At 38.6% G+C, this 25,971-nt stretch overlaps 1 protein-coding gene across 3 annotated transcripts in view; it reads left to right on the top strand.

The window, feature by feature from the left end:
• The window catches only part of PTPRK (protein tyrosine phosphatase receptor type K), a 398,062-nt gene that overhangs the window by 194,787 nt on the left and 177,304 nt on the right, over positions 1–25,971 (top strand). For all 3 annotated transcript variants that reach the window (XM_034060345.1, XM_034060343.1, XM_034060344.1), the window contains exon 6: positions 899–1,073. In XM_034060345.1, coding sequence (XP_033916236.1) covers positions 899–1,073 — 175 coding nt within the window. The remainder of the gene's footprint in view (positions 1–898; positions 1,074–25,971) is intronic.

The following is a 25,971-nucleotide window of genomic DNA, read 5'->3' as shown; positions in this document are numbered from 1 at the left end:
TCCATGGGAGAGAACAGTAAAAACATTTGTTTACTTGGTGCATGCTTCTGGATTTACTTTTATTTTTTTCTTAATGCTAACTTTTGATGGAGGCTCTGGTTTTCAATTAAAATCAAAACTGATCATTTAATGTGAATGGTAATAAGGTCAGAAAGAAGCTCAAACTGTTTCTGCCTTACTGACCTCTCACCCTGCCCCTAGAGCTCCAGACAGATTAATACTTTCAGTGATTCGTGGTAGCTGTGATATTTTCAGAACTCTTTAAGCTGCTTTCGTTACATGAGATATGTATTAATACTCCTTTAGAAGCTTCCTTCCCTCCCCTTTCTATTTCTACTAGTTGCAGGTAGATAGGTGGTAGTTGGTGTATAGCAAAGGTACAAATTTAGAAGGTATTGAATTTGGACAGATAAAAGGTAGCATTAAAAAGAAAACATTGGCTGGTTGCTGATAAAGAGCTGTTGAAAACCTGTGAAATCCCTCAATGCCAGGCTTAAGTATTTCTTACAATATGTGTTAAATCTGTTATAGTCTTATTTGAAGTTGAATGAATTTTCTTAGGAGTACAATGGCTACTGCTGGGCTCTCCTAGGAAGGTTTCACTTATGATGCAGTGGCACTTGAGTATGTCATAGTTACGTTTTGTGAAAGTGTGAAAGCTTGATGGTGCTTTTCATCTTCAAACTTGATTCTGAAATGTGATTCTGATATGGTTTTGAGTACTGCCTGTTTCTTGATTGGACCTCAACACTGAGCTCTTCTACCACAGAAATGCAGCGTGAGATAAATGCATTGTTGTTTGTTAATTTTTTAAATGTATTCTTTGTACGATGATCATGATAAATGTCTTTTCTTAATTCTTATGAGATAACTCTACCTTGGTTACTCTTATTTTCAGAGAAGAAATGGAGAAGACATTCCAGTTGCTCAAACTAAAAATATCAATCACAGAAGATTTGCTGCTACATTTAAGTTGCAAGAGGTGACAAAAACTGACCAGGATTTATACCGCTGTGTAACTCAGTCGGAGAGAGGTTCTGGAGTGTCAAATTTTGCTCAACTTATTGTTCGAGGTAAACTTCTTATTGCTTTCTTTTTATCTGGTTAAATGTTCTTAATAGCACTATTAAGAACATTTGTGTATCCTACAGATGCCTTCATCTGAAACGATCATGCAAATATACCCTTGTGAAGCTTCTGAAATTATTGTAAAATGAGAGACTGGTTTGCAAAACTTCTTACAATTGCTTTATGTAGAATGTGTGTAAAACCCCTGATCCTGCAATGCAAATGTAACATGCCAATATGCTTTTCTGTGGATGCTATTTGTTAAATTAAGGTGAAAACTGCTTTTCATAAGTACTTCTACAGGTAAGAGAGATTCCACTGTACTTAGTTAACGTTGCCTTTTAAAATCTGTCACCTTGAGCAGACTGGTAGTACAGCAAATAATACATTGTTCTGTTACCTGGGAGACACATATATAAAAATAGTTGTAAACTTTTACCTTCCCAAGGACTGTGCATTATAGAGATGTTCTGTGATGATTTCTAACCTCTGAAATAGAAAAAAGAAAAAGAGAAATATGTCTTTTATACTTGAAATACTGGGTGGGTTTTTTTTTTTTTCTGTATTCATTCTGAAGCCTGCTTCATGATGCAGCCATAGCTTGTGCATTGTGATGATGGGTTGGTGATTTATTTTATTTATGCATTTTGTGTTTTGGAAGCATGTAGTCTTGACTGGCAAAGGATATGTTTGAATATCAGAGTTCAGTTTTCACTTCCAAAAGTTACTTGCTGTGTTTGGCCTGGAATAAGTTATTAAGCCTCTCCTTGCCTAACTGTGTCACCTGCAAAACTGCCCATTTCCTCTTAGTTGTTACGAGGCTTTATGTTATTTTAGCTGGGGGAAAAAAAAGCGTACAAAATCTGTCTGTGGTGCTGCTGTGCCTAGGGTGGAGGACGTTTTGGCCAAGGAAGACAAAGAATTAAGGTGTAGAATGGGCTTTTGCTTGACTCATTGGTCCAGCAATGGGCTGTTTGGGCAGTTGGCATCTGGAATCAGCCACAGCATCTGGAGTCAGCCACTGCATCTGGATCTAGGACAGGGAAAGCAAGTGTCCACTTGTAGAAATTAAAGTAGCATAGGAAATGCTCTAAGGCATTTGGTATCTGGCATTTGCTGGCAGAGGTCTTTTCCCTGAGAGACAAGTTGATTGAGGTCAACTAGATTTTATTCCTTCTATATAAAATCAATAAAAATGGGCTTTGCTGGCTGTATGAAGATTTAGACAATGTTAACAGCTTCTTCTTTTATTTTGTTAGATGTACCTTTTGTCTAGCAAAGTACAAGATAGTCTTTATCCTAACAAATTAAATTAGTTCTGTTATAGCATGAAAGCAGACTTTTATTTTTGTTAGAAAAGCAGGGAAAATTGATGTATTTATCCAATAAATTTTCTAATTTTTTCCTAGTATAATAGAGCAATAAAATGGTGTTTAAAACAGTTTCTCTGAAAAAAAAGAGGTAACAGTATCAAACTTCATAATTCTCTCTTTTTAAATGCAGCATATTGTCTTGCTGTGAAGCTTAGGCCATTTGATAGAGAATAGCATCTTTATGGCTTTAAACATAAACTTGATCTATCTATATGTATCTATCTATCTATCTATATATATATACATAAGAGCTATATAGGTTTCATATTCTACAGTTAATTTTACTTTTTATGTGCTTTTAGGATCAGGAGCCCCAAATTTTTCCTTCCTTTCTTTCCTTCTTTTTTTTTTCTTTCCTTTCCTTCCTTTTTTTTATTTTCCTTTCCCTTTTTTTTTTCATTTCCTTTCCTTCTTTTTCTTTTTTCCTTTCCTTCCTTCCCTTTTCCCCTCTTCCCCCCTTCCCTCCTTCCCTCCTTCCCTTCCCTATCTCCTTATATATATATATATATATGTATAACTGTGTGTGTTTTTATATAAAAATCTTTTAGAATGCTAAATTAAAGAAAAAATTAATCTCGTAAAAATATATTCATCTATATATCAAATATATTCATCATGGTAAAGATTAAAGATTTATGTTTTTATAGTATGATTTATTGCTTGCTGTTATCTTTGAAAAGCAATATATAGTAATATATTTTCTTGTTTGTCTGGATTATCACTAAATAAATCTTGTTAGCCAAAAAAGCATACCCATACCCTTAGGGATAAGCTACCCTGGTGTTAAAACTGTACTGAAAATTAACCATAATGACAGGTCCTATATCTCAGTGGCACTTTAAAGCTGACATCCTGCTACATGGATACAAAAGATGATAATTTTAAAGGAAATTTTTGGGCCACTGATACGAATTGCCTTTAATAAGAGCTGGCATAGTATTGCCCATTGTCAAAGAGGACCCTGGGGGATGAGTTTATTAGTGCATTTCCTTCTAAACTGAAAGTGACAGGGCATGCTTGGGGCCCTTTTGTTGCTGTTTGTAACAAATGAAAATTTCTCAGCAGAATTCTCATGCTGAAGAGTATTGATCTGTGTGTTCTCACAGCCAGAGGAGGGGGGAAAAAAACGATGAAACACAATTTACTTTGTCATGGCTTTAGTATTGCTTCCAGATCATTTTGAGTAATGATAAGGTCTTCAGTTTGTAGAAGCCAAACTTTATTGACAACACTGGTTATTAGAGAGAGAGGGATGAGGAGCAGGAGTTGTTGCCCTGTAACTGAAAACCTGGGTGTTCAGGTACCTGGATGAGTTCGTTACATATTCTACATCTGTACAGACGTGGTAACATAATATGGATGCAAAGGCATGTGACACTTTTCTGGTTGGCAGTACTCAAGGTAGTCTTGACAATAGTACTTAAGGTAGTCTTGACAATGGAAGTTTATGGTGGTATAATGCATATTATTATTTCATTTTGAGCTTTAAAAGAAGAATTACTGTCAGTGGAGTTCTAAACATTATTGCAGATGTTTATTACAAAGGGATGGTATACATTTGAAGACCCTGAAAGGGATAACTCAGTTACTCTGACTAATTTCTTTAAGAAAAATCAGACTAGGATAGAATTTGTAATTCAGTTATGATATTTTACCAAAAGTAGTTTCAGCCAATGATTTAATGTCTCACCTTTGCTTAGAGCTGGTCTTCAATTCCCAGCTCAGTGGCTTCATTGTATTGATTTTTTTACATGGTTTCTAGGGCATTACTGTCATTCTTGGATATGTGTAGAAGGAGCTCTCCCTTTCCCCTTCCTTTTACAGGAAGCCTGGTACTGTCATTACTGTTAGTTGACTTATCCTGAATAGGTCCATCAGTTTAATTTTCTATTTATATTTTCCCTTGGTGGCCAGTAAATTGGCAATTTCTGGGAAAGTAATGTCTTGAAGCCTTCAGAGCTGTCTGCTCTGGAACTTGAGGGAGATGCTGGGATGAACAGTATTTGTGATCTGTAAGGGTGAACAAGAAGACACTGACAGTTTCTTTTTATTTGTTTCTTTATTGCTTTTGACAACAAGTGTATCATGCTCTCAAGTCTTTTCTTCTCCTTTTGTTACTTAACATGGAATAGTAGAAATTAAGTGCCCAAAGAAATCACCTGTGCCCTGACTTGTGTGTACTTGATATGTACAGTTGTGTAGATTTTTCAAGTACCAAACAGACTGCTCTTCAATCAGTAAAGACTTCACCCTGTAATCAGTTCTTGTACTGTGTCATTGTTCAGAGCTCTTAAAAATGCCTACTGGAATATTTGTCTGAAATTGGCAATATTTATAAGAGAAGTGATCTTGTGCATCAAGAAACAAGGTCATTTTTATCACAGCAGTTGTGATCAACTTGGTTAAAAGTAGCTGTCAGGAGAAGATGAAACTGAAGTTGCATTCTTATGTGGTCTGTTAGCAAAACTTCTTAATACAAATTCAGTTTATACCTGTTTGAAATGTCTTGTACTCAGGTTGTCCTGCAGGAATAAAATTACCACTTTCTTTGGTTGCAATGTACCTGGAAGATCCATGTGAGTGATAAGTCTGTCTTTTTGTTTTCATGAAACAGCAGTTTGTTGCTCTGATTGTCAGAAAAAAAACACTCTGTCAAATGCTATAATAAAAAATACTTTATGTAAAGTGTTTGTATGCTTTCCCAAGTTTGTTTTCCTTTGAAGTAGCTACATGTTGTTAGCAGAGTAACAGAACATAATAATATGCTATTAAATACTGCAAAATCAGCAGGAAATGTGGTGTGTGCTATGTTTTGTAGTGGATCTTACATAGATTAGTTGGTTATGTAGGCTAGTGTTAAAGATAGAGAAAACTAAGGGGAAAAAAACCCTCAAAATGTATGAATCAATTGTAGTGTTTGTTAATAATCTGCAAATAGCTCTGCCATATGTCTGGTTCTACTGATAACTTTCTGCATTTTGAGTCATAAAGTATGACATTATTTTAATGTTTTTACTAAGTGAATGCAGTTTTTCTTTAATATTTCTTCATCCAACCCAAACAGTTCTTCTGTGGTGGGGTCAAAGCTGGGGGAGACCTACACCTTGATTTATAGTTCCAATATGGAATTGTCTTCATGACCCTGGTAAATCCAAGATAACAGAAAAGAACAGAAAGACAGTTTTCTTCCGCATGTTTTTCACTACTGTCTCTGGCTGTTATTCCAGAAATCACAAGTTTTGGTAAACTGACCTATGTGTAAGAGTTTGTGAATATGAAAGAAGCTATTTTATTTCTAGAATTTACTTAGACATAGCAACCAGTCTCTTCTTGAAGTCATTAGGTTTGGATTTTGGAGGGGTTTTGATCGTATTCTTCTTTGTTTCCCTTACTGGATTTTGTTTGCCATGAGGAGCACTTGTTATTAAGTCTGGCACTGATATTTCTGCCTTTCTTGTCTGAAATCATTTTAGGGATTTTATATAGGAAAAACCAGCAATTCATCTGGTCTCTGGTGATGCCAGAATACTGTGAAGATGGAGTTTGCCCCTGGCAAGTACTTCTTGTAGTAATATCATTCTTTTTACCTCTTGCAAGAAAACTCTGCAATATTTCATTTCAGAAAGTTGTGGACTGAAATTCACTTTCTGAATTTCACTAATACTTGTTTTGTCTGGGAAAAAAACAAAATCTCTGGATTTGCTCCGGATGCTTGTCCTCGACTTTGCTACCTGTTTTTTTTGCTCAGTATAATAGCAGACTTAGAAATAAGCCAAGGAGAGCAATAGGTGGCAGGTAGAAGTAGATGCATCAGGTAGTCTGAATATATACTCCCTACTTGTAAATAAGTTAATTCTTTTTGCAAAATTACCATATATTTGTCCTTTACTAAGTTCTCTATCTGATGAATAATAGATTTTGCTTTTTTTCACCTCCGCTCGTATCGCCCACATCAGAAATGCTAGACAAGTCAGCTATTAGTAATACTTTGTAATGTGTTCAGAAATTCAGTCTCCATAAAACAGTGGTAATCTGTAATAGGGCTTTGGACTGTATATTTGAAGAGTCTTGAGCCGGGTCTTTGCGTGTTTCTCTGAATTCTCTGAATTTCAGAGCAGAGGAGAAACTGGAGAGAGAGATTCCACAGTCCACGTTGTTGAAATCTGTGGGCTTTATATCTTTGTCTTGGTTAAGTGCCCCTTTGGACCATTGCCAGATTTCTACAGGAGTATGCAAACATTTTAGCTGTGAGTCAGAATGCCCATGTGGCTGCTATGCCTGGTTCATAAGGTGCATTCCTGCAGTACAGATATTAATATTGTTAGTCTTTTGGACACTCAGACCACCTTCAAAAGTACTCTGTATCCCACTAGTTGAAGCCTAATTCTCTAATGGTTGGATCCCTGTAGGAGAAGCAGTGACAATGTCTTACTGACTTTGCACCAATTGGAAAGATGATAGGATTTTGTGAGGTTTTTCTAAACCTCACGAAGTTATATTTTGGGGTATGTTTAGGTGTAAGCATTCTTCAGAGAGTCCAGGATTCAACTAACTTTATCTTTTTGTAGCATCCTCTGCTTTTTAATTTCTCTACCATATTAAGATCTTACCCTCTTTAAGCAGGTTTAACATAGGAATCTTCCAGTTTTCAATCCTGTTTCTTAGAGTAGGTAAAGAGGGGATGTCACCCTGAAGTCAAATCTGTTTACGTAAGAAGAAGGAAACAAGAATATAGGAAAAGACCTTAGTAGGTCTGTATGTTCATAAATAATTAATTGAACTGGATATGAGTCCTGAGCACTTCATACATCTACCAGCAGCCTTGCTTCCTCCTCAGACAGCTCTTCTGTCTCTTTCTGTTCAAACAAGGTCTGCTCATCTCCTTTGCTAACTAAGCCAACGTTGTGTAATTAATGGGTGCATTGTTTATTTTGTTTTGAAAGTGGAGGAAGGTCGCTTCTCCTAGAGATGCAGGAAAAAAATAGTTTTGACTGAATTTTTAAGAGAAGCCAAGTGACTTAGGTTTGCAGTAGGTAACAGTTTTTTGGAATAGACTCAATTGCATTTTTCTGTATTGAACAGTCGTAGCTGTCCAGGATTACATTTGAAGAGACAGGATCACAGAATGGTTGAGATTAGAATGGACCTCTGGAGGTCATCTGGTCGAACCCTTCCCGCTCAAACAGAACAACCTATGGCTGGTTGCCCAGGACTATGTCCAGGTGGCTTGTGAATGTCTTCATTCATGGAGACTCCACAATCTCCATGGATAGCCTGTGCCAGTGATCAGTCACCCTCATAGCAAACAGCCATGTACTGATGTTCAGATGACCCTTCAAGTTTCAGGTTTTGTCCATTGCCTCTGATCCTGTCAGTGGGCACCACTGAAAAGAGCCTGGCTCCATCCTCTTTGCACCCTCCCTCCAGTATTAACATACACTGGTAAGATCCCCCTAAGCCTTCCCTAGACTGACCAGTCCCAGCTTGCTCAACCTTTCTTTGCTCATAAAAGAAATTCTCCAGTTCCTTCTTCATCTTTGGATGCCCCTTCATTGGACCCTGTCCAGTATGTCCATGTCTCTCTTGTACCAAGGAACTCAGTACTGGACCCAGCAGTGCTGGGCAGAAGAATCATCTCAATTGACCATTTGACCAGCTGTCAATACTTTCTCTAATGCAGCCCAGGATACCATTAGTGGGTTTTGTTTGATTGGTTTGGTTTTGGGGTTTTTAGTTGGTTGTTTGGTGTTTTTTGGTTTGGGATTTATTTGGTTTTGGTGGATTTTTTATTTATTTATTTTATTTTTGTTGTTTTTTGTTTGTTTGGGGTTTTTGTGTGTGTTTTTTGGGTGTTTCTGTTGTTGTTGTGTTGTTTTTTTTTTTTTTCCACAGGGGCACATTGCTGGCTCATGTTCAACTTGGTGTCTACTAGGACACCTAAGTCCTTTTCTGGTAGCTGCTTTCCAGTCGTGTGGTTCCTGAAATATATTGATGCCTGGGGCAGCATAAGAGGTGCAGGACTTTGCACTTGCTGAACTTTGAGGCTCTTGTCAGTCCATTTGTCTAGCCTGCTGAGATCCATCTGGATGGCAGCATGCACTCTGGCATTATCAGCCACTCCTCCCACTTTGATGTCATCAGCAAAGTTGCTGAGGGTCCTCTGTCCCATCATCTATATCTTTAATGGACATGTTAAACATGAAATGCTACAATGCTTTGTAGCAGTCAGTTTGATTGTTTATTTTTTCCAAGGGAGGGGCAAGGTGCTTTCATTTTGAAGTCTTTTCATGTGTATATGTTTGGGTTTTTCACTAAAAGTAAAACCTTCCAGTTATTGACAGATCAGTCTCCTGTTCGGTGTGATGGACTCTTTACACTGCAGTGTTGGCTTAGTTTGGATGGAGAGCATTTCTACCTCCTTTGTAAACCTCTTGAAGTCCTTAACATGAACTGTTGTTTTGTGGTAGTTCTGTGATTTGTTCTTCAGGAAGATCTGTAACATGTCAGGTAAAGCACATGTTTAATTTTATCTCATAAGACGTGACTTTTGTATTGCTTCATATAGTCTAAAATAATATTCTCATTAGCAGAAGCTAGCATTTTCAGTGCTGATGTGCATCTTCCTACTGCATTCCCTGAACTTTAAAGTGTCTGAGCTGGATCAGAACAAAAGCTAAGCTCTTGTAGCCCCATGTCCTGCCTATGACTGTGCTCAGAAGCTGATATCTGGGGCAGAGTATCAGGGAAGAGTGGATGTAGAGGTATCTTGTGTTAGCATAGGATTTTAGCTTCCATGGAATCTGTGGTTCAGATGTCTATTAAGTAGGGGGCAATACAGTCTCAGTTTGGGTATTAGTGAGGGGTCATTAAGAACAGCCAACATGGTTTTACCAGGGGTAAGTCATGTTTGACCAATCTTACATCCTTCTATGAGGAAGTGACTAGGTGGAGGGATGATGGTAGAGTGGTAGATGTGGTTTTTCTTGATTTCAGTAAGGCATTTGATACTGTCTCCCACAGCATTCTCATAGATAAGCTAAGGAAGTGTGGGCTTGATGATCAGGTAGTGAGGTGGATCAAGAACTGGTTGAAAGGAAGAAGGCAGAGAGTTGTGGTCAATGGCACAGAATCTAGCTGGAGGTCTGTGACTAGTGGAGTCCCTCAGGGGTCGGTGCTGGGACCACTGCTGTTTAATATTTTCATCAACGGCCTGGAAGAGGGAACCGAGTGTACCCTCAGCAAGTTCGCTGATGACACTAAACTGGGAGGAGTGGCTGACACACCAGAAGGCTGTGTTGCCATTCAGCGAGACCTGGACAGGCTGGAGAGTTGGGCAGGGAGAAACTTGATGAAATTCAACAAGGGCAAGTGTAGAGTCTTGCATGTGGGGAAGAACAACCCCATGTACCAGTACAGGTTGGGGGTTGACCTGCTGGAAAGGAGTGAAGGGGAAAGGGACCTGGGGGTCCTGGTGGATAGGAGGATGACCATGAGCCAGCAATGTGCCCTTGTGGCCAAGAAGGCAAATGGTATCCTAGGGTGCATTAGAAAGGGTGTGGTTAGTAGGGCAAGAGAGGTTCTCCTCCCCCTCTACTCTGCCTTGGTGAGGCCGCATCTGGAATATTGCATTCAGTTCTGGGCCCCTCAGTCCAAGAAGGACAGGGAATTGCTTGAAAGAGTCCAGCGCAAAGCCACAAAGATGATTAAAGGAGTGGAACACCTCCCTTATAAGGAGAGGCTGAGGGAGCTGGGTCTCTTTAGCTTGGAGAAGAGGAGACTGAGGGGTGACCTCATCAGTGTTTACAAATATGTAAAGGGTTGGTGTCAGGATGATGGAGCTAGGCTTTTTTCAGTGATATCCAGTGGTAGGACAAGGGACAATGGGTGTAAACTGGAGCATAGGAGGTTCCACGTTAACATGAGGAAGAACTTCTTTGCTGTAGGAGTGACAGAGCACTGGAACAGGTTGCCCAGGGAGGTTGTGGAGTCTCCTACGTTGGAGATATTCAAGGCTTGCCTGGACAAGTTCCTGTGTGATGTACTCTAGGTTACCCTGCTCTTGCAGGGGGGTTGGACTAGATGATCTTTCAAGGTCCCTTCCAACCCTTGGGATTCTGTGATTCCTTAGTTTTTTTCCTTCAGAAAGATGTATGAGTGTAGCACAGATGAGCAAAGTATACAGAGTCAGTGAGAGGATACTGGTCATCTTAACTTGCTTCTTATCAAAAGTATGCTGTTTATTCTACACAGGAAACCACAGACCCTATCAAAAGAGTTTATCGGGTACTAACAATATACAAAATTGATGGCTACATCAAAGAAGTGACTGTACAAGCTGATTGAGCTGGTATAATGCATTTTTTTAATCTTTATTCTTATGAGATCCTCTCTTAACCAAACTCAATCCTGTTATCATTCACTGGTAAAAGTGGATAATGGATACCTTCTTGTATCAAAGCATAGATTTATATTCTCAATAGAGTTTTACATAACTGCCAAATATCTTTATATAAGGATCATAGCTTAAAAATAACCCATTATTAACTAATTAATTCAGTGCCAGGTACAACATCTATTTGCCATTTTCTTTGCATGCTGTATACTTTTTCCTGATATCTGTGGTGGATGCTGATGCTCTGTGGTACTTTTGGTTAGCGAGTCCAAGCAGCCAGCAGTTCCTGTTGTGTTTTCTGAAAGGCTTCATCCCACCTGTATAAGAGCACATGGGACAGCAAACCCTGTGGAAGTCCTTTTAACTTCTCTAAGGAATTACTGTGTTTAGTGTTCAGGTAAAGTGATGGTGGTCAGGCAGCTGTTGGCAGGAAGGGAGGCTTTGCTCCTCTCCCATGCTCCTAGCTTCACACTATTCTTCTCTTGTCTCTAGGGATCTGTCACTTCTGTGAGATGGTTCAACAAAGAAAATGGGCATCTAGCTGCTCCATCTCAGCCTGGCTGGGACACCTTTGCCTTACTGGGGACTGCAGTCAGCTCATCAGAGCTGGCTGAAAGGCTGGGACTCTGGAGCTCAGAGGATGGCAGGAAAAAGGCCATCCCCTGCTTGAACGGCAATGGGCTGCTACTTGTTCTTGTCAGGTCTTGTGGAGACTTCATGATTTGGCAGTAAAATAGGGTCAGTCAAAATCAGTGGAAGACCATAATGGGAATCAGTGACCTGCAATGAACTTGACCAGGCTGCTCACAGTTGTAGAATTACCTCTGTGCCAGACAGCATAGTCCTGTGTTTAGGTAATGGTCCTCTGAGGTCTTCTGCCTCTGTGGCAAACCAGGTATAATCGGCTCCCTTACAGGCAGCATAAGCTGGGTATCACCTGCTCTGCCAAAGCCAAGATATGATGCAGCTTCATTCAGCCCAGTTCAAAATTGTGTTGCCAGTGTTACCACAGATGTGGCATTAATAACTGACTGCATAATAATAACTGAGCATGGTCTTGCCTTTTAGGTGTTGTATACCTCTCTCGTTTTCTCATGTGGCTCCCTATTGGGAAAGTAGATAGGTGAATCCAAACAGTAAATATAGCATTTGGGAAATTAGAATATAATAACTGAATAGTGGGATCCCTGTTTGCCTTTCGGCTTGATGGGAGGCAGTGCAAAAATAAGAAAGAGGCAAAGAAAAAGCTCTCGGCAGGTTTCACTTCAGGGAGGAAATAAGGGGTTTTAATTGTTTCTTATATGTGCATTTTATCCAAGTACAATGATGTGAAGATCATTTGCAGAGATGTGATTTTTCTCATTTAAGAGATTTGCCCAACCTGCCCCACTGTTGTATTTCACTTGGATAATTTCCTTTCCAGTATCTGGTCTGTCTCTACATTTGTTTAAATCAAATGCTGTATTTGAATACTGAAGCTCAGGATGGTCTGTCTCAGTTTAAATGCCATTGACATTAGCGTGGAGGTTAAGAAAATATTTACTTAAGGGTATACAAAGTTCCCTTATCTGCCATCATTTTCCAGTTTGGGGGAGAGGAAAACCTCTCTAGGTTTGATGTTTCTGTGTATTGTTCAGGGTTGTTAAAAAGTGTGCCGATGAGTAGATGCATGGTAATGATGAGAAGTGCATTTGGAATTCAACATAGACGGCAGAAAATGCAGGATGTCAGAGAAGCCATATATTAAAGGGAATTTGAATTGGAAACTGAATCCCAACCTGCCACTGGGGGCATTTTGATCATTTTGATTTATTAAACTTTTATAACAGCATTCAGATGAAGCTGAATTAAAACGCTTAGTCTTGGCTGGTTTATGGTACACAACTCATCATGCTCGTGAAGTCGTGCCATGATCAATGTAGAGTTAATCTGAGTTCTTTTTTGAATGCAGGTGCTCCTGTGTGCTTTAGTATGTATTTAAAGACCTAATAGTGTTCTAATACTGAATCACCTAGCAAAAATACAAAGTGAAGCCACCCCTGACATTAATTTTCAGCTGCATTTGAGTGGATCTTGCTATTAAATTGTAGATGAACTGCAGGAACACAAACTGCATATCCTATACCAATTTTATATATTGATAAATATACATGCACTATAAAATAGCTAGCAATGAAAATATAGCAATATTTCCTTGCAAATGGGTCATATTCCTAAAGGCATAAGACACTTGCATTGTAGTACTGTCCTGACCGTCTCCCAGTTTGAGCAGCCATACGTAGTTTTACTGAGCACCATCTCCGCAATAAAAAGAAATCAATTACTGCTAGAGTGGCACTGCAGGTTAAAGGCATTGCAGGTTCACACTCAGTTTTGTAGCAGGGAGATGATACTTACCTGCAAATGGGGAATGATGTAAAAGATGGATGACACAGAGTTCAAGGAGTAGTAATGTGAGGGTCCGGCACTATCATTCCAAGCTGTCTTGGAGACGTGATGGATGGTTCAGTGGCAAGAATTAATAATACCAGAAGATGAGAGATTCATCTCCAGATCTTAAGCCCACAGCATGTTCTCTACCTGTTGGTGTTCTAGTGGCATAATGATTCCTGATGTGTTATGAAGAGCTAAATTACTGTACTTAAGTAACTAAACTGGTATGTTGAATTTAGTAACCCATATTTTTTGGCAGCTGCTAGAAGAGCAAGTGGCATATCAAATGCTCCTGCACATTGTAAATTTAATTACCTCATATTTATGCATAGTACTTGTTGACAGGATCTTGTAAGCTATGCTAATATGGTAGGTAATTTGTTACCTCCAGAAATCACTTTCCATGTGCCTTCTGATCATTATCATGAAACGTGATAAATGATCTAGCCCATGAGGTGTAAATGAAAATGAAATGGATAATTGGATTCTATGTCTAAATTGTGGCTGGAATAGTTGTTGCAATTATAATGGAATTTATCTCATAAAAATATGCTTTGTAATGTACTAGTGACCTTTATCATCTTGGTTGGGGAGTTATTTTAGGATGATTTTAAAGAGAGTACTTAAAGTTTACCTAGAATAGTTTGGATAGAATTTTTTTTTCTTTCTTAAAGAGTTTGAAATATTTACTTGTTTAATAATTCATATTGAAGGATTACCCTGAATTTTAACTGCTGAAGAAAGCATATTTTCAGAATTATATAAAAAATAGTGAGAAATATATCACCCTCTCCTGAAGAAGAGGGGAGCCTAGCTACGTATAGAAGGGAAGATTTCTTCCTGCTGAGTTGCAGTGTTGAATTTGGATGTGCTGGTCTGCTAGAGAGCTTGTCATTGAAACTGATATGGAACTGCAAACTGGCATGTCTTAGAGAGGATTTAAGGAGTGTTACAAGGAAAATCAGTGTTTCTCTCCCCTGCTCCCCAGGTATGTGCATGTTGCTAAGGGCAGAATCTGTGCCCTACCTCTTCTGAGAGGAAGGATGACACTGTGGTGTTGGACTGAAGTTTGAATTTTCAACTCTTCCCTAAACTTGTGTGATTTTTTTTTTATTTATTTTACTTACTTATTTTTAAATGCTTTGTAGCACTGGATGTAGTTACTCGGTGTAGTTATTTTCTTAGTCATTTAACTCTTAAATCTTGTAGCGGAACTTGTACTGTCAAACATTTCAAGTTTACCATTCCAGTTGATATCTATACATGGTAATAAGTGTGATTTTTCACTTCCTGGATTCTTTACTAGTAAATGAAAGAAATTTTCCACTCATGAGCTTGTGGACTAAACAGAGAGAAAACTCAGTGAAGTGTGTTAGGAAAAAGTAAGAATACCTTCTTAGGAATCAAAAATTACCTAGAATTGACTTATTAGAAACCTTACAGTCTAATAAAGAGGATTAGTAAGGATGGTGGGGAAAATCTCTCAATGGTGAACTTACATGCATTACCTTTATCCTCCAAGAAAGGAGGATTTGAGCACAAAGTATGTTCTTAACCAATGTGATCTGAAAGGCTTAGATATTGCATGGTGTTGGTTCAAGGCTTATAAAGTAAGGTCAGCATCTGATGAGGAGTTCTGGCATTACTAAGAATGATAGTCCTAATTTTGTGTGAATTACTTAATTTGAATAAATAACAGTAAAAATGCTTTGGTCAAATTAGAGGTTTTGTTTAGATTTTCCCCTAAATAAATAGATTATAGCTTAACTGAATTCAAGCTCCATTTGAAATTGCCAAGCATTTTAGGATAATTTCTGTAACCTGGTGGAAAGTTTTAGTCAAGTTTTCAAGTATTTGTGTTAGCGTTTTACTCCTCGTGTCTGTTTTGCAGTAGATCCTGTAAGCCATATGAACCTTTACCTGTTTGTGGACATGAGGAAGAATATTAAAGTGTTAATGCCATACATGTTTTTTTTAAAGCTGTCTGTAGACCAGCTTACTCATTTCCTGGAAAATCAAGATTAGTGTGATTAGTGCTTTGTCGGAGATTTGTTTATTTTGGGTTTTGTTGTTGGGGTGTTTTTCTTTTTTTTAAACCTGAAGTTGCAGTTCACAGTTTATGTTTAACTCTCGGTTTTATTCTTATTCTTACATTGACATCCTCATGGTAACATAAGTTGTGGTTTTTAATAACTGGAGATGTGAAGGCTACTGCTTCTGAAGGGAGATATGCGTAAACCAAATGTTTTCCTTTGGCTTAAAAACTGAGATTGTAGTCTCATGATTTTTAATGCTTTGATCTTCACTCTGACTTTGAAATGTGTTGACAGCAGTTGGAAATGTCTTGACTAATGATTTATTCTTTGACTTTTCACTTGTCTTGGACTGGGTGACTTGCATGTTCTAGAGGAAACAAGATACATTTAGTGTGATCAAGCTTGTGATCTATGGGTTACATTACCAGCCATGTGAATATTTTCCTCTTCTCTTTCTTGGGGATATAAAGGAGCAGCTGTCCGGCATTCTGTGAAGCACTGCTTTGTGTTGTGCTTTGTGCCAGATACTTCCAGGGTACAGTTGTAGAGTGGGTCTTGCTTGTTTTTTGTTAATATGTGGGGTTGTGGCACAGTTTCTTCCTTTGGGCATATGCAGCATAGCTCTTGGTCACCTTAGTGGACTGAAGAGGAGAAGAGGTCTCTCATTTTCCTGTAGCTGAAAGCTTGTGTCATCTTACAGTATAAGAGTTTTCCTGTTGAAAGCCAGCCAGAAACATCCTCTAGCGTTTCTGTGTCTTTTTGCCTCGTTCTAGTCTGCCCCTGCCGCACAACAAGGGGAAATACATGAGTTCAAAATATAGGCAGAAGGAAAATAGCATCTATTTCCAGATACCCTCAATTAGTCTAAGGGTGATCTGCAGACCAGAGGTTGCCCTCGGACCAACTTCTGATCTCTGCGGTGTCTGAAGACAAAAGAGTTAGGGAACCCAGCACAATTTTTCCAAGTATAATAATGGTGGAAGCAACAACTCCTGCTCAGCTCTTTAATAAGTTAAAGCAGCTTAGTTGAAATCAGTGTTGCTTGGCATTTTCATACTGGATAAGCCAGAGTCCTTATCTGTGGTGCTTATCCTCCATTTTGCTTTTAGTTATGTGAAACATGGTGTATGTTCAAACAAGTTGGTAAAGTAGACAACTGTGAAGGAAAAAAGCCATGCTTCAAACTTGGTATCAGTATTTCTGCAAAGATACTTCTCTTCCTGCTGTTCCAGGAACAGCTTTAGTCTGTTGCCTGAAGCAAGGGACTCAAATCTTACTCCAGTGACGACTCTGCCAGCTCATTGCTACCTGCAGAGTCCCGTTTGTCATCCTCTCAAACCAAGCCTTCCACTCAAGAAAGTGCAACTGAATCAGCTTTGATGCTAATTTTCGGTTGGAATCATATTAATTCAGCATCTCATTTCTAGTTCTGCAGGGGAGGGACTTGCCTCACGAGTTTTCTCATGCCTCTTCACTCCTTGTGTTGGCTCTCCTTCAGCAAGTTAACAAAGTGATATGACGCATGTTCACGAGTTGCCATTAATACCCTTCTCTGCTAGTTCTCACAAGTATGGCATGCTTTAGTCCTCGCTTCTGCCACTGCCTCTTTTTATATTTTTTTCAGTTTTGCACCAGTAGGCCTTCTGTTGGACTATCTACAATGTGATTCAATTCCTCCATCTTTTTGTGCCCTACTTGCTGGTTGCTAGAAAATGCTGTCAGGTTGAATGCAGCAGCAAATGGCAAAGAGGTTATTGAAAGGTGATTAAAAAGTCTCTTTTACTAGAAAGAGTAACTCTTACTAAAGGGCTTTGTGAAAGCAATATAGTTGAATACTTCAAGAAGAAGATTGGACCATGTCAACCTTCTGGCTGGCTGCAGGCATGTTGAACATATATTTTGACTTTAGGCTTACAGATTTCTTTCCTGAGATTTGTCTTTATGTGAGAGCCTGCCTCCACCTTTTCATTTTTCTCTTTTTACCGCTTAAGTTCTTTAACTTCAGCTATTTATTAATGCTGTTTCAGGGATCTGTTTGACCTTCCTCCTGCATTTTTCATTCAACATGGCTGCCTAAAGAAATATTTAATGAGTTTTATTTTTCCTGGGAGCACCTCCAGTACTTGAACTCTAAGTATGTGGACTTTGCAACAGAAGGAATTGTGCCCGAGTGACATCTCTTTTCCCTCCAAATTACACTTGTTGTCAGTGACATTTTCACAGTTAGAAACTGAGTGATCCTTCTGTTTTATTTTGAGTTGTTTCAGGAGCAGCTTTAGCCTATTCTTTGAATAATGTGAAAGGTTAAAGAATTGATTGAGAGAGAGAGAGCACAGGTTTGCTTTTTATTCAGGCCATGCCAAGTGGCTGATTCAAGAAGTTCACTAAGCAACTTTCTGCAGTTGCAGACAGATAAGAGCACTTTAATTCATGTTTTGTTTTGACCAAATTTTATTGCCCTTTATGTAAAAACAAACCCCAAAATAGGGATTTAATCATATGTCAGTGCTTCCAGGCTGGAACAAATAATTTGTTAAAAATATGTAATGAAACGAGGAGAGTGTTCGTGCTTTGAAGCTGAGTGTTTTGTAGAGCTGTTATTGCTTGCATATGGAAAAAAAAAAAAGAAAGGAGGCGGGGAGGACAGGGGGAAGTGTCTGCCAAACAGTAGATGGTATGCACAAACTGTCACCTTATTAAGGAGACTGTCCCCTAAGACATTTGCACCATTAGGACTTCTGATAATTAAGATGAACTATGTTTCAGCAAGAAGACAGCCTTCTGGCCAACTGACTAAGCAGATGCCAAGTGGAAGCAAATGAGACTAAGTTGAGCTCTCAGGCACTTAACAGATATTAATGGACCAGGTACCTACAATCTGTTTCCTGTGAGTGTCAGTTCAGTGTCTTTGCACTTTTTGCACTTCCAGTTCTACTGCTGACTTCCAGGGGTTTGTCACCTGAGGTTTCCATATTGAAATTTGCTGGGATTTATCACCTGCTCAGCAGAACTCACAGGATTCCTGTGGGGGATTAAAAATTTCACAGGATTCTGGAATTTTAGGTGATTGAAAGTGAGTCATTGAAGCGATCATTTGATGGCAAGAGTCCTGTTTTGACTCTCAGCATTGGGGTACAGAGGAGATCTTCCGGAGGATCTTGCCCTCAGTAAGGAGCTGAAGCCAAAAGTAATGATCTGGTCTGGCTTCAACCTGATTTCTGAAAGATGCATGTCCACACTGCCGTAATTCATGAAGCTTCCTGATCTGTGAAGGAATATTTTGCACTGTCTGTTTTTGACTGATTCTGTGCCTCATGAGCAGGTTCATACATGAATTGTTTATTTGTTGGACCCCTTCTGAAATATATGTAGGTAGGGCTTTTTCAAGGGCTGTATATGTGGAACAGTGTCTGATGATACAGCAGGTGCCCCAAAAGATGTAGTTCTATTTTTCTGTTCCCTTTCCCACTCCCAACAGTGTGTTATTCCTGCTACTTTTCTACCAAAACTGTACTTGCCCCACTCTGCAGTGAGCTGACTGGCGTCTAAACTGACAAAAAATAGACACTGTAGAAAGAAGTGTGTATTTTTATGTCATGGTAGCTTTCTAATAGTAGAACCAGTAGTCTGGAAAAGATGGAAAGACCAGGGTATAGGTGATAATTCACTCTCCACGATGATTTGGTTATTTTAGGTTGGCTTAGCTATAATGTGAAACAGCATCTTCAGTCTGTTTTGAAAGTGTGTTACACTGTACTGCAGAAATCTTTGTGCCTACAGGGAAATGTGGTGTGGAATGGTTCCTGAGATAAATACCCGTTGTCTTGGGGTTTTTTTCTATAGCAGCTTCCTTGTATGAACATGCCCTTAGAGGAGTTGATGTAGCAGGAGGGGGCTGACAGGAGATACTAGTATGTTCCCTCAAGCCCACATTATCTTGTCATAGTAGAGGAGATAACTAGATACCAGAATGATGTGCCTTAATGTAATAGCACTGAATAGAAAAATCTCCAGTAAACCTCATCTTTGGATTGTTAAGAAAAAGAACAATTGGACTTGGCATGGAAAAGGAGAGAATCTACCAAAAAGAAAAGGAAGTAAAAAAGGAAAAGGAAGGCTATGGAAAGTAAGCAAAATGTCTTGTGTCCAATTCAGGTTTTGAATAGTAATCATGACATTTAAAAACATAAATACAATAATACTTGGAGTGGTTTTTCTATGGTATCCTAATGCCATGTGCTAGTACTATTTGTATGTAATTAAAGTGCGGGAAAACGAACATCTGTGTATCTGTACCAGTAGTAGCTAAATGAGTAATAAGACAAACAGCTATACACCCATCAGTACACTGCTATAGAGTGTATTTGAATTTTTTTTATACCTACAATAAAGTCTTAAAAAGAAGGGGAAAAAAAAGCCCACAAAACTAGGGAAAAAATGCGCTCTTGTCCAATGATTTCTCAAGTTTAAATTAAAAATATACTTCTGCTGAAGAAGAAGTGGCTGATTCCAATATTAGAAGTGATTCATGTTGCTCAAAATGACATTTAAAAGGAGAGGGGCAACCAGAGAGCACTGTTAAGGTGTAATTAATTCAGACAAGAAAGAATACAACACAAAGGCAAAAGTAGTACACTGAAGAGCGAAGCATTATGAACCTGGATGAGGAAAGTGCTACTAAAGACACTTAGGTGGAATTACAAGTGGGTTGTTTTGTTTTGATTTTTTTTTTAAACAGTTAATATATGGTGTAAATGATATAGGGCATGAGCAAAAGCACTTATGTAATAACTTGAGAAAAATTAGACAACGTATCAAAGGGAAGATATCTAGGTCGCTTTAGTGTTTTCAAAGAGTAGTTTGAGCTTCAGCAATGTTACTGGCCCCTTTCCATTACCTGTTTTTTCTTTTATATATTGTAGAGAAAGAAATGATAAATAATTCAGGCTAAAGACAGTATAAACACCACAGGGTTAGAATACTTACCAGTAGGGGAACTGTTTATACTGACTGTGAAACAAAGGCAGGCAGCAGGGCAAAACATTTTGGCTTGACAGGAAAGGCTGCATAGACAACCGGTAATTTTATCTTCTTTTAAGGTATTTAACAGTTGTAAGCCCCAGCAACACTCATGGATTGGCATGTGGTAAGAGGAAGTTAAAGGAGTTCCACCAAGCTATTTTACTTGCTGACTGTTTATTTTCCCTCATACATTAAAGGGACGATGGGACGGGAGGAAGTTTTTCATAAGATAATATGTACATGGGATGACTCAATGCAGGTCCAACATAATTACGCTGCTCTTACTACATCTGTATTATGTTAACCATTTAGGGATGTAAGTAACAGAAAATCTCTTTTTTCAGTCAGTTAGCTTATACTAATTTAACTCACTGCAGAGTAGTTTTTGTTTTAAATCCAAGTGCTTTTTATTCAAGCATCAGAAAAAAAGAAACTTGATCATTCATAGTAAAATGAGAAGGAAATGTGGCCATGCAGCCTTTCACACCCCGAAAGAAAAGGTGAGTTGGGAGTATTTGCGGTTTTGTGTAGAGGGCGCTCACCAAGGTGGATTGAAGCCTGTGTTTGTCTCTTCATCCAACATTCAAACAATAATTTTACAGCTGCTAGGGTTTTTTTCCTCTGGAGAACATGATAAGCAACTCTTTTAAGAATCCCTGAACCTGTAGGGTAAGGAGATGTACGGGGAAATGGGAAGTCTCTGATCAAATCATTGTCCCAGTTCAGTCAGACAAGAATGGTTGTGGAATGTCCTTATGCTGAGAGATAGACTAAATCAGAATAAGCCACTTCTCTATAGACACAGTCCTGAAATATGCTCTCAGTGCCCCATGTTACTATCTAATGCTTCACGTACAAGGAGGGTGAAAAGCCAAAACATATAATTTTGAAAATACCACTGTAAATGTTTTTTTATTGCAGCTGAATTTGAATTAATTGTTCAATTTTTTTATCTTAACCTCTTCAACTTGTATTGAGTGTTTTGCTCCATGCACACCCCCATCTTCTCCTCCTCCACAAAACCCCAATCCCAACCTAAGCCTATCTAACCCATTTCATAAAGGGTTTCCACTTTCCTTTATGTGGAGTTGCTCTGTTTTCAATTTCTAAGCCTCTTCACTGAGAAAGGCATAAAATATGTGTCTGTGAGATTGGTTTGTGGTGCCTCTATATTCTCGGCTTTAACTGAAGTTAACAATAAAATGGGTTTCCTGCACTTGTGCGGCCCTGAGAGAAGGATTGTTTTGAGGACTGGAGAAAAAGCCAGAATTAGGTTCGTGCTCAGGGGTCACCAAGCCCCTGAATTTTCACTGGCTGGATGTAGGCACTAAGCAGAAGGATTTGTATCCAGAAACATGCTCAGAAGGTAGGAAAAGAGGCTGAGCCAGCATGTCAGTGGGGAGAGCTTAGAGATGCATATCTAGATGATCTCTGACTTCTCAGTTCAGTGGCCAAACCATTTAACTTCTTGAAGTAAAACTCCAGTGAATTTTGGAAAGAAAAACTATTTTAAATAAAAAGGGAAAGGTTTAGGGGATTTTTTTTAAATGTCAAAATGCTGCGTTGTGTCTTGTTATGCTAGGGGAAAAGGTATGTGTACCTATTTTGAATGTTTCTGTAAGCCCAGTTTGTCTTTCCCATTAAAGGGTGGGTAAGGAAGGTGAAAAATAGGCAATGGCTTTCTTGAAAGCAGGCAAGATAATTATTTGGATCCAGAGGCAGAAGCCTAAATAGAGTTTAATGGGGCAGATTTACCAGTCCTCTGATTGAGCTGACAGAACTGTTCATGGGTTTTTTTTGTGAAATCACATTTATCAAAAGAGTAGGAAGTCCCACAAGAGTGGTTTCCTAGTCCTTGCAATAATTTAAAAGCAAACAAACAAGCCCTTCAAAGAATGGTCACACATCAGAAGTTTGAGGCAGGACTTTGGGATCTGTCAGGAAGTGTCATGATTTCACTTCTCTTCGTGAAAAGTGGTATTTAAAATTCCTGAAAAAGTGCTACTAGCTTTATGTATTGATGCCAACAGAGCTTGCTGATAAAATTATGCAACATTTGTTCCCCATGGTTACATGCTTTTGTTATCAATGCTTATGTAAAATCTAAAGGTTTCTTAAGGCACTATTCCTATTTGTTTAACTGGCAATATGGTGACAATCTGATTTATTTTTGTCAACCAGTACTATTGCAATGTGCTCTTAACAGCTTGGTTCAACCTGCAGAACAAGCAAACATAGCCTTAGAGAAAATGCCCATGTGCACAAGCGATCTGAATTTAATAAATAACATAGCTTATTTATGTAATCTTTGAAGGTAGCAATCTCCATAATGGTGTATATTATTATAAACTATATTATCAGCAGTGTAACTTTTATTTGGAAAGAAAAGCTGTACCATCCAATTTCTGCCTTAGTAATTTCTTCTGACCTCATTATTTCTGTAGCATTGTTGATTTTGTTTGCCTTTCTTACATGAATACACAACACTAGTTACTGAACTTTCAGTGTGCTAGTTCAGCCTGAAAGATGTTGATTAGCATAATTTTCAAGAATTAAAACATGCAGTAGTAGAATAAACTGAACATTCTCAGGTTTGATCATCAAAAAATTAATAAAATAACTTACAGTGATTAAAATAAGGTAGCAGAAAGAATGATTTTTTTTCTTTCAATGTGACTGTTGTAGAAACAAATTTTATTTTAGGTATAAAGCTGTGATAAGGTGGGAATCAGCTCAGTTGCCTGAGTTAGGGCAGCATATAAAAATTATCAATTATCTTACCCCATAATTGATAGCCCTGTCTTCAGTTTAGCCATTCAGTGTCAAAGTTCCTGAATTAAAGTAAAGAGAAATTAACAGAATACAAGAGCGCAACAAGGGACAATCACACGTGTTCCAACAAAGGAACCAGCTAAATCAGGATTCTTAAGCAGTGGCCAGAGGAGGAGTTCCTGGGAGGAGAAAATGCTTAACAAACATATGTGACATTTCCCCTCATACCCTCTCAGCATCTGATTCCTTTCAACAATGGTGCTCATCCTGGCAGTTGTCTGATTAATGCAGGGTAACCTTCATTTGCCCACAAAATCATTTGGCAATGACACTTTCACCTTTTTTTGTCATGAAGACCCTTTCTTTCTGCCAGTCTGTCTCTTTTAGCCTGCCTTCTGCTAGCTTCACTGGATGGCCTATAGTTGCTATTTTGGAAAAAGTGAAGATTAACGAATCCTAACATCTTTCTGGTGTGTGATTTTTAAACAGTTTTGTCACAATATTACCCCTAGATCATCTCTTTTCCAATGTGAAGATCCCTTCCCTCCTCAAGCTGTTTCTCATATGAGGATGTTCCCTGATTTCAGTCACCAGTGTTGCCCTTTGCTGAAACCTAGTCATAAATAGGCAGATGTCTTGACATAAACTGGCAGATCTGGAGGGTTGTTAGGGGTGATACTCTTTAGGTGACAAGCACAGTATTTAACAACAGTGTTGCCCTATCCTCCCACCCAGTGCTGACTGGATTTCAAAGGCAAGCTTCTTCAGTGGTCTGCCATCCTGTTGTCCATCTGTTGTGAGGGAACATTTCTACAAACTTGAGTGGAAGAGCTTCTGACTCTCAGATGAGTGGTATAGATGTGGTGTACAACCGTATCTTAAGGTATGGTTAGCTCTTAATTGTTAATGACTGAACATCAAGCACTGCGGATTAGTTGTGCTGTAGATCTACAGACACTTGAGCTGGCTCTTATTGATTGTCCAGTTAGGTTGCACTTGAATGGGTCCATTTATCTTGAGACAAGAAAGGCTTCCTAGTCAGATTTTTTCTCAGTTTGAGCAGTCACACTAATCACATAAATATTGCTACAGAAAATCAAATGTTTGTCAATAGAAATAAGATGCAAAATTTAGACTCTGTCCCTGTACTTAGGGAGTTGCAGTTCCAGAGTAAATGTTTGGTAGGTTTTTGTCATATTGATACTTTAAATCTTTGTTGCAACACAACGAAGATAGTAGGGTATTATCAACTCCTAAAAACCTTTTACAAGCTATTCCTAAGAACATATTTTGTAATCCAAATCATCTAACCCACATACTCTTTTCTTTTCTTTTTTTTAAGCTGTCTATGCTTTTATGCCCTTTACTGAATTTAGAATTCAATGCACTGAGTGTCAATTTAATTACAAGAAAACCCTCTTCACAGCAACGCTGTCATACTTGAGAATATACACATTTTCAAACTCTTCATCAAAACAGCTCTACCTGAAAAGTAGATTATGAAAATACTCTCATAAAACTAGTCTAATGCCTTTTAGGGCCAAAAGTTACCCTATTTTCCATTTGTTTAGTGTGCTGCTTTCTCACAAAGGCAAATATTCTCATTTCCCATTTTTGTTGCACCAGCTAAAAAAAAAAGCCCTTAAATCAATGTGAACTCTCAGGAGTGATTATATGAATATGATCTTTTAATATAAATGAAATTATCACCCCTCTCCACTGACTATGTAAAAATTTCATCCCCATTCACTCTTCCATTTCTACTTCACAACACTGTGTTGTCAAAACTCTTAAGAAATCATTATGTTCTGTTCATTCTTTTGAAGAAATATATAACATAATAAAACATAATAACAATATCATAATTGTTACTAGCATGGAGAAGTGTGAGGATTTTTGTTCATGGTTTTGTTGGGTTTTTTTAAAGTTCTTCCAGGTTTTTCAGCACAGTTAAAATCCGTTCAGCAACAAGAAAGTAGGCAGCTGCTTTGTTACCTATTCCCTTAATTTTATATGTATTTCTTGCCATCAGTCAAGATGCTATGGCAAGAATGTTGGTTCCTTTTGGCTACCCCTATCACTGCTGCCCTTTTCTGAAGTTGGTTTCATGGTAAAGCAAAACAGATGCAGTGTCCAGCTCCTGCTGAAAGGCAGTCTCAATCTTTGCCCTCCCTTTTCCTCTCTGTCAAGAACCTGGACTTATGCTTTTTCTTCTGTGCATACAGTGACTCCTGTCTGAAGCCACTGAGAGCTACTTCAGGGACCCATAAAGGCAGGAAACCTCCATGTACACCCCCACCAAAATCAGTTCTAAATGAAAACTGCCTTGGATGTAGAGTAGATGTGTGCCACTGCAAGCGACACTGATGATGGGAAGTAGAGGAGCAGGGTTCTCCTTTCTGGTAGCCATTAGGTGATGTGTACTTCACATCTGTGATGTAAGATTGTGGTGTAAAAATTAATCAAGTGGGTTTCCATTTCGGTTTCTGTTGGTTCATTGCATAGATTGAGAGAAGTGTCTCAGTGCCTCCCAAAATTAGCCTCTTATCTGTCATTCCAGTGGGCTGCCTTCTGGCACTTTTGGCAAGAAATATTTGGGCATGCTGTAATAAAAATGTGAAGGTATTGCTGGTGGGAACATTAAATGTGCCTTGGAAAAGGTTATGAATAGAAATAGAAGGATTTGAGCAAGGAAACAGTCCCTCAGAAAATAAGTTTGCTCAGAATTGCTGGATTCTGTCATTTTCCCCATAGACTTAAATAGTCTGAGCACACACCAAATCTCTATATAATCATGAGTGTGTAACTCATATACTAAATTGTATCCATTTTCCCTTTGATGATGTTGTGGTTTAAGCCCAGCTGGCAACCCAGA

Source organism: Melopsittacus undulatus, chromosome 3, assembly GCF_012275295.1.
Source record: "Melopsittacus undulatus isolate bMelUnd1 chromosome 3, bMelUnd1.mat.Z, whole genome shotgun sequence".
Classification (NCBI taxonomy): domain Eukaryota; kingdom Metazoa; phylum Chordata; class Aves; order Psittaciformes; family Psittaculidae; genus Melopsittacus; species Melopsittacus undulatus.
Note: the sequence above shows the minus strand (reverse complement) of the source record. Positions and strands in the feature narration are given on the sequence as shown.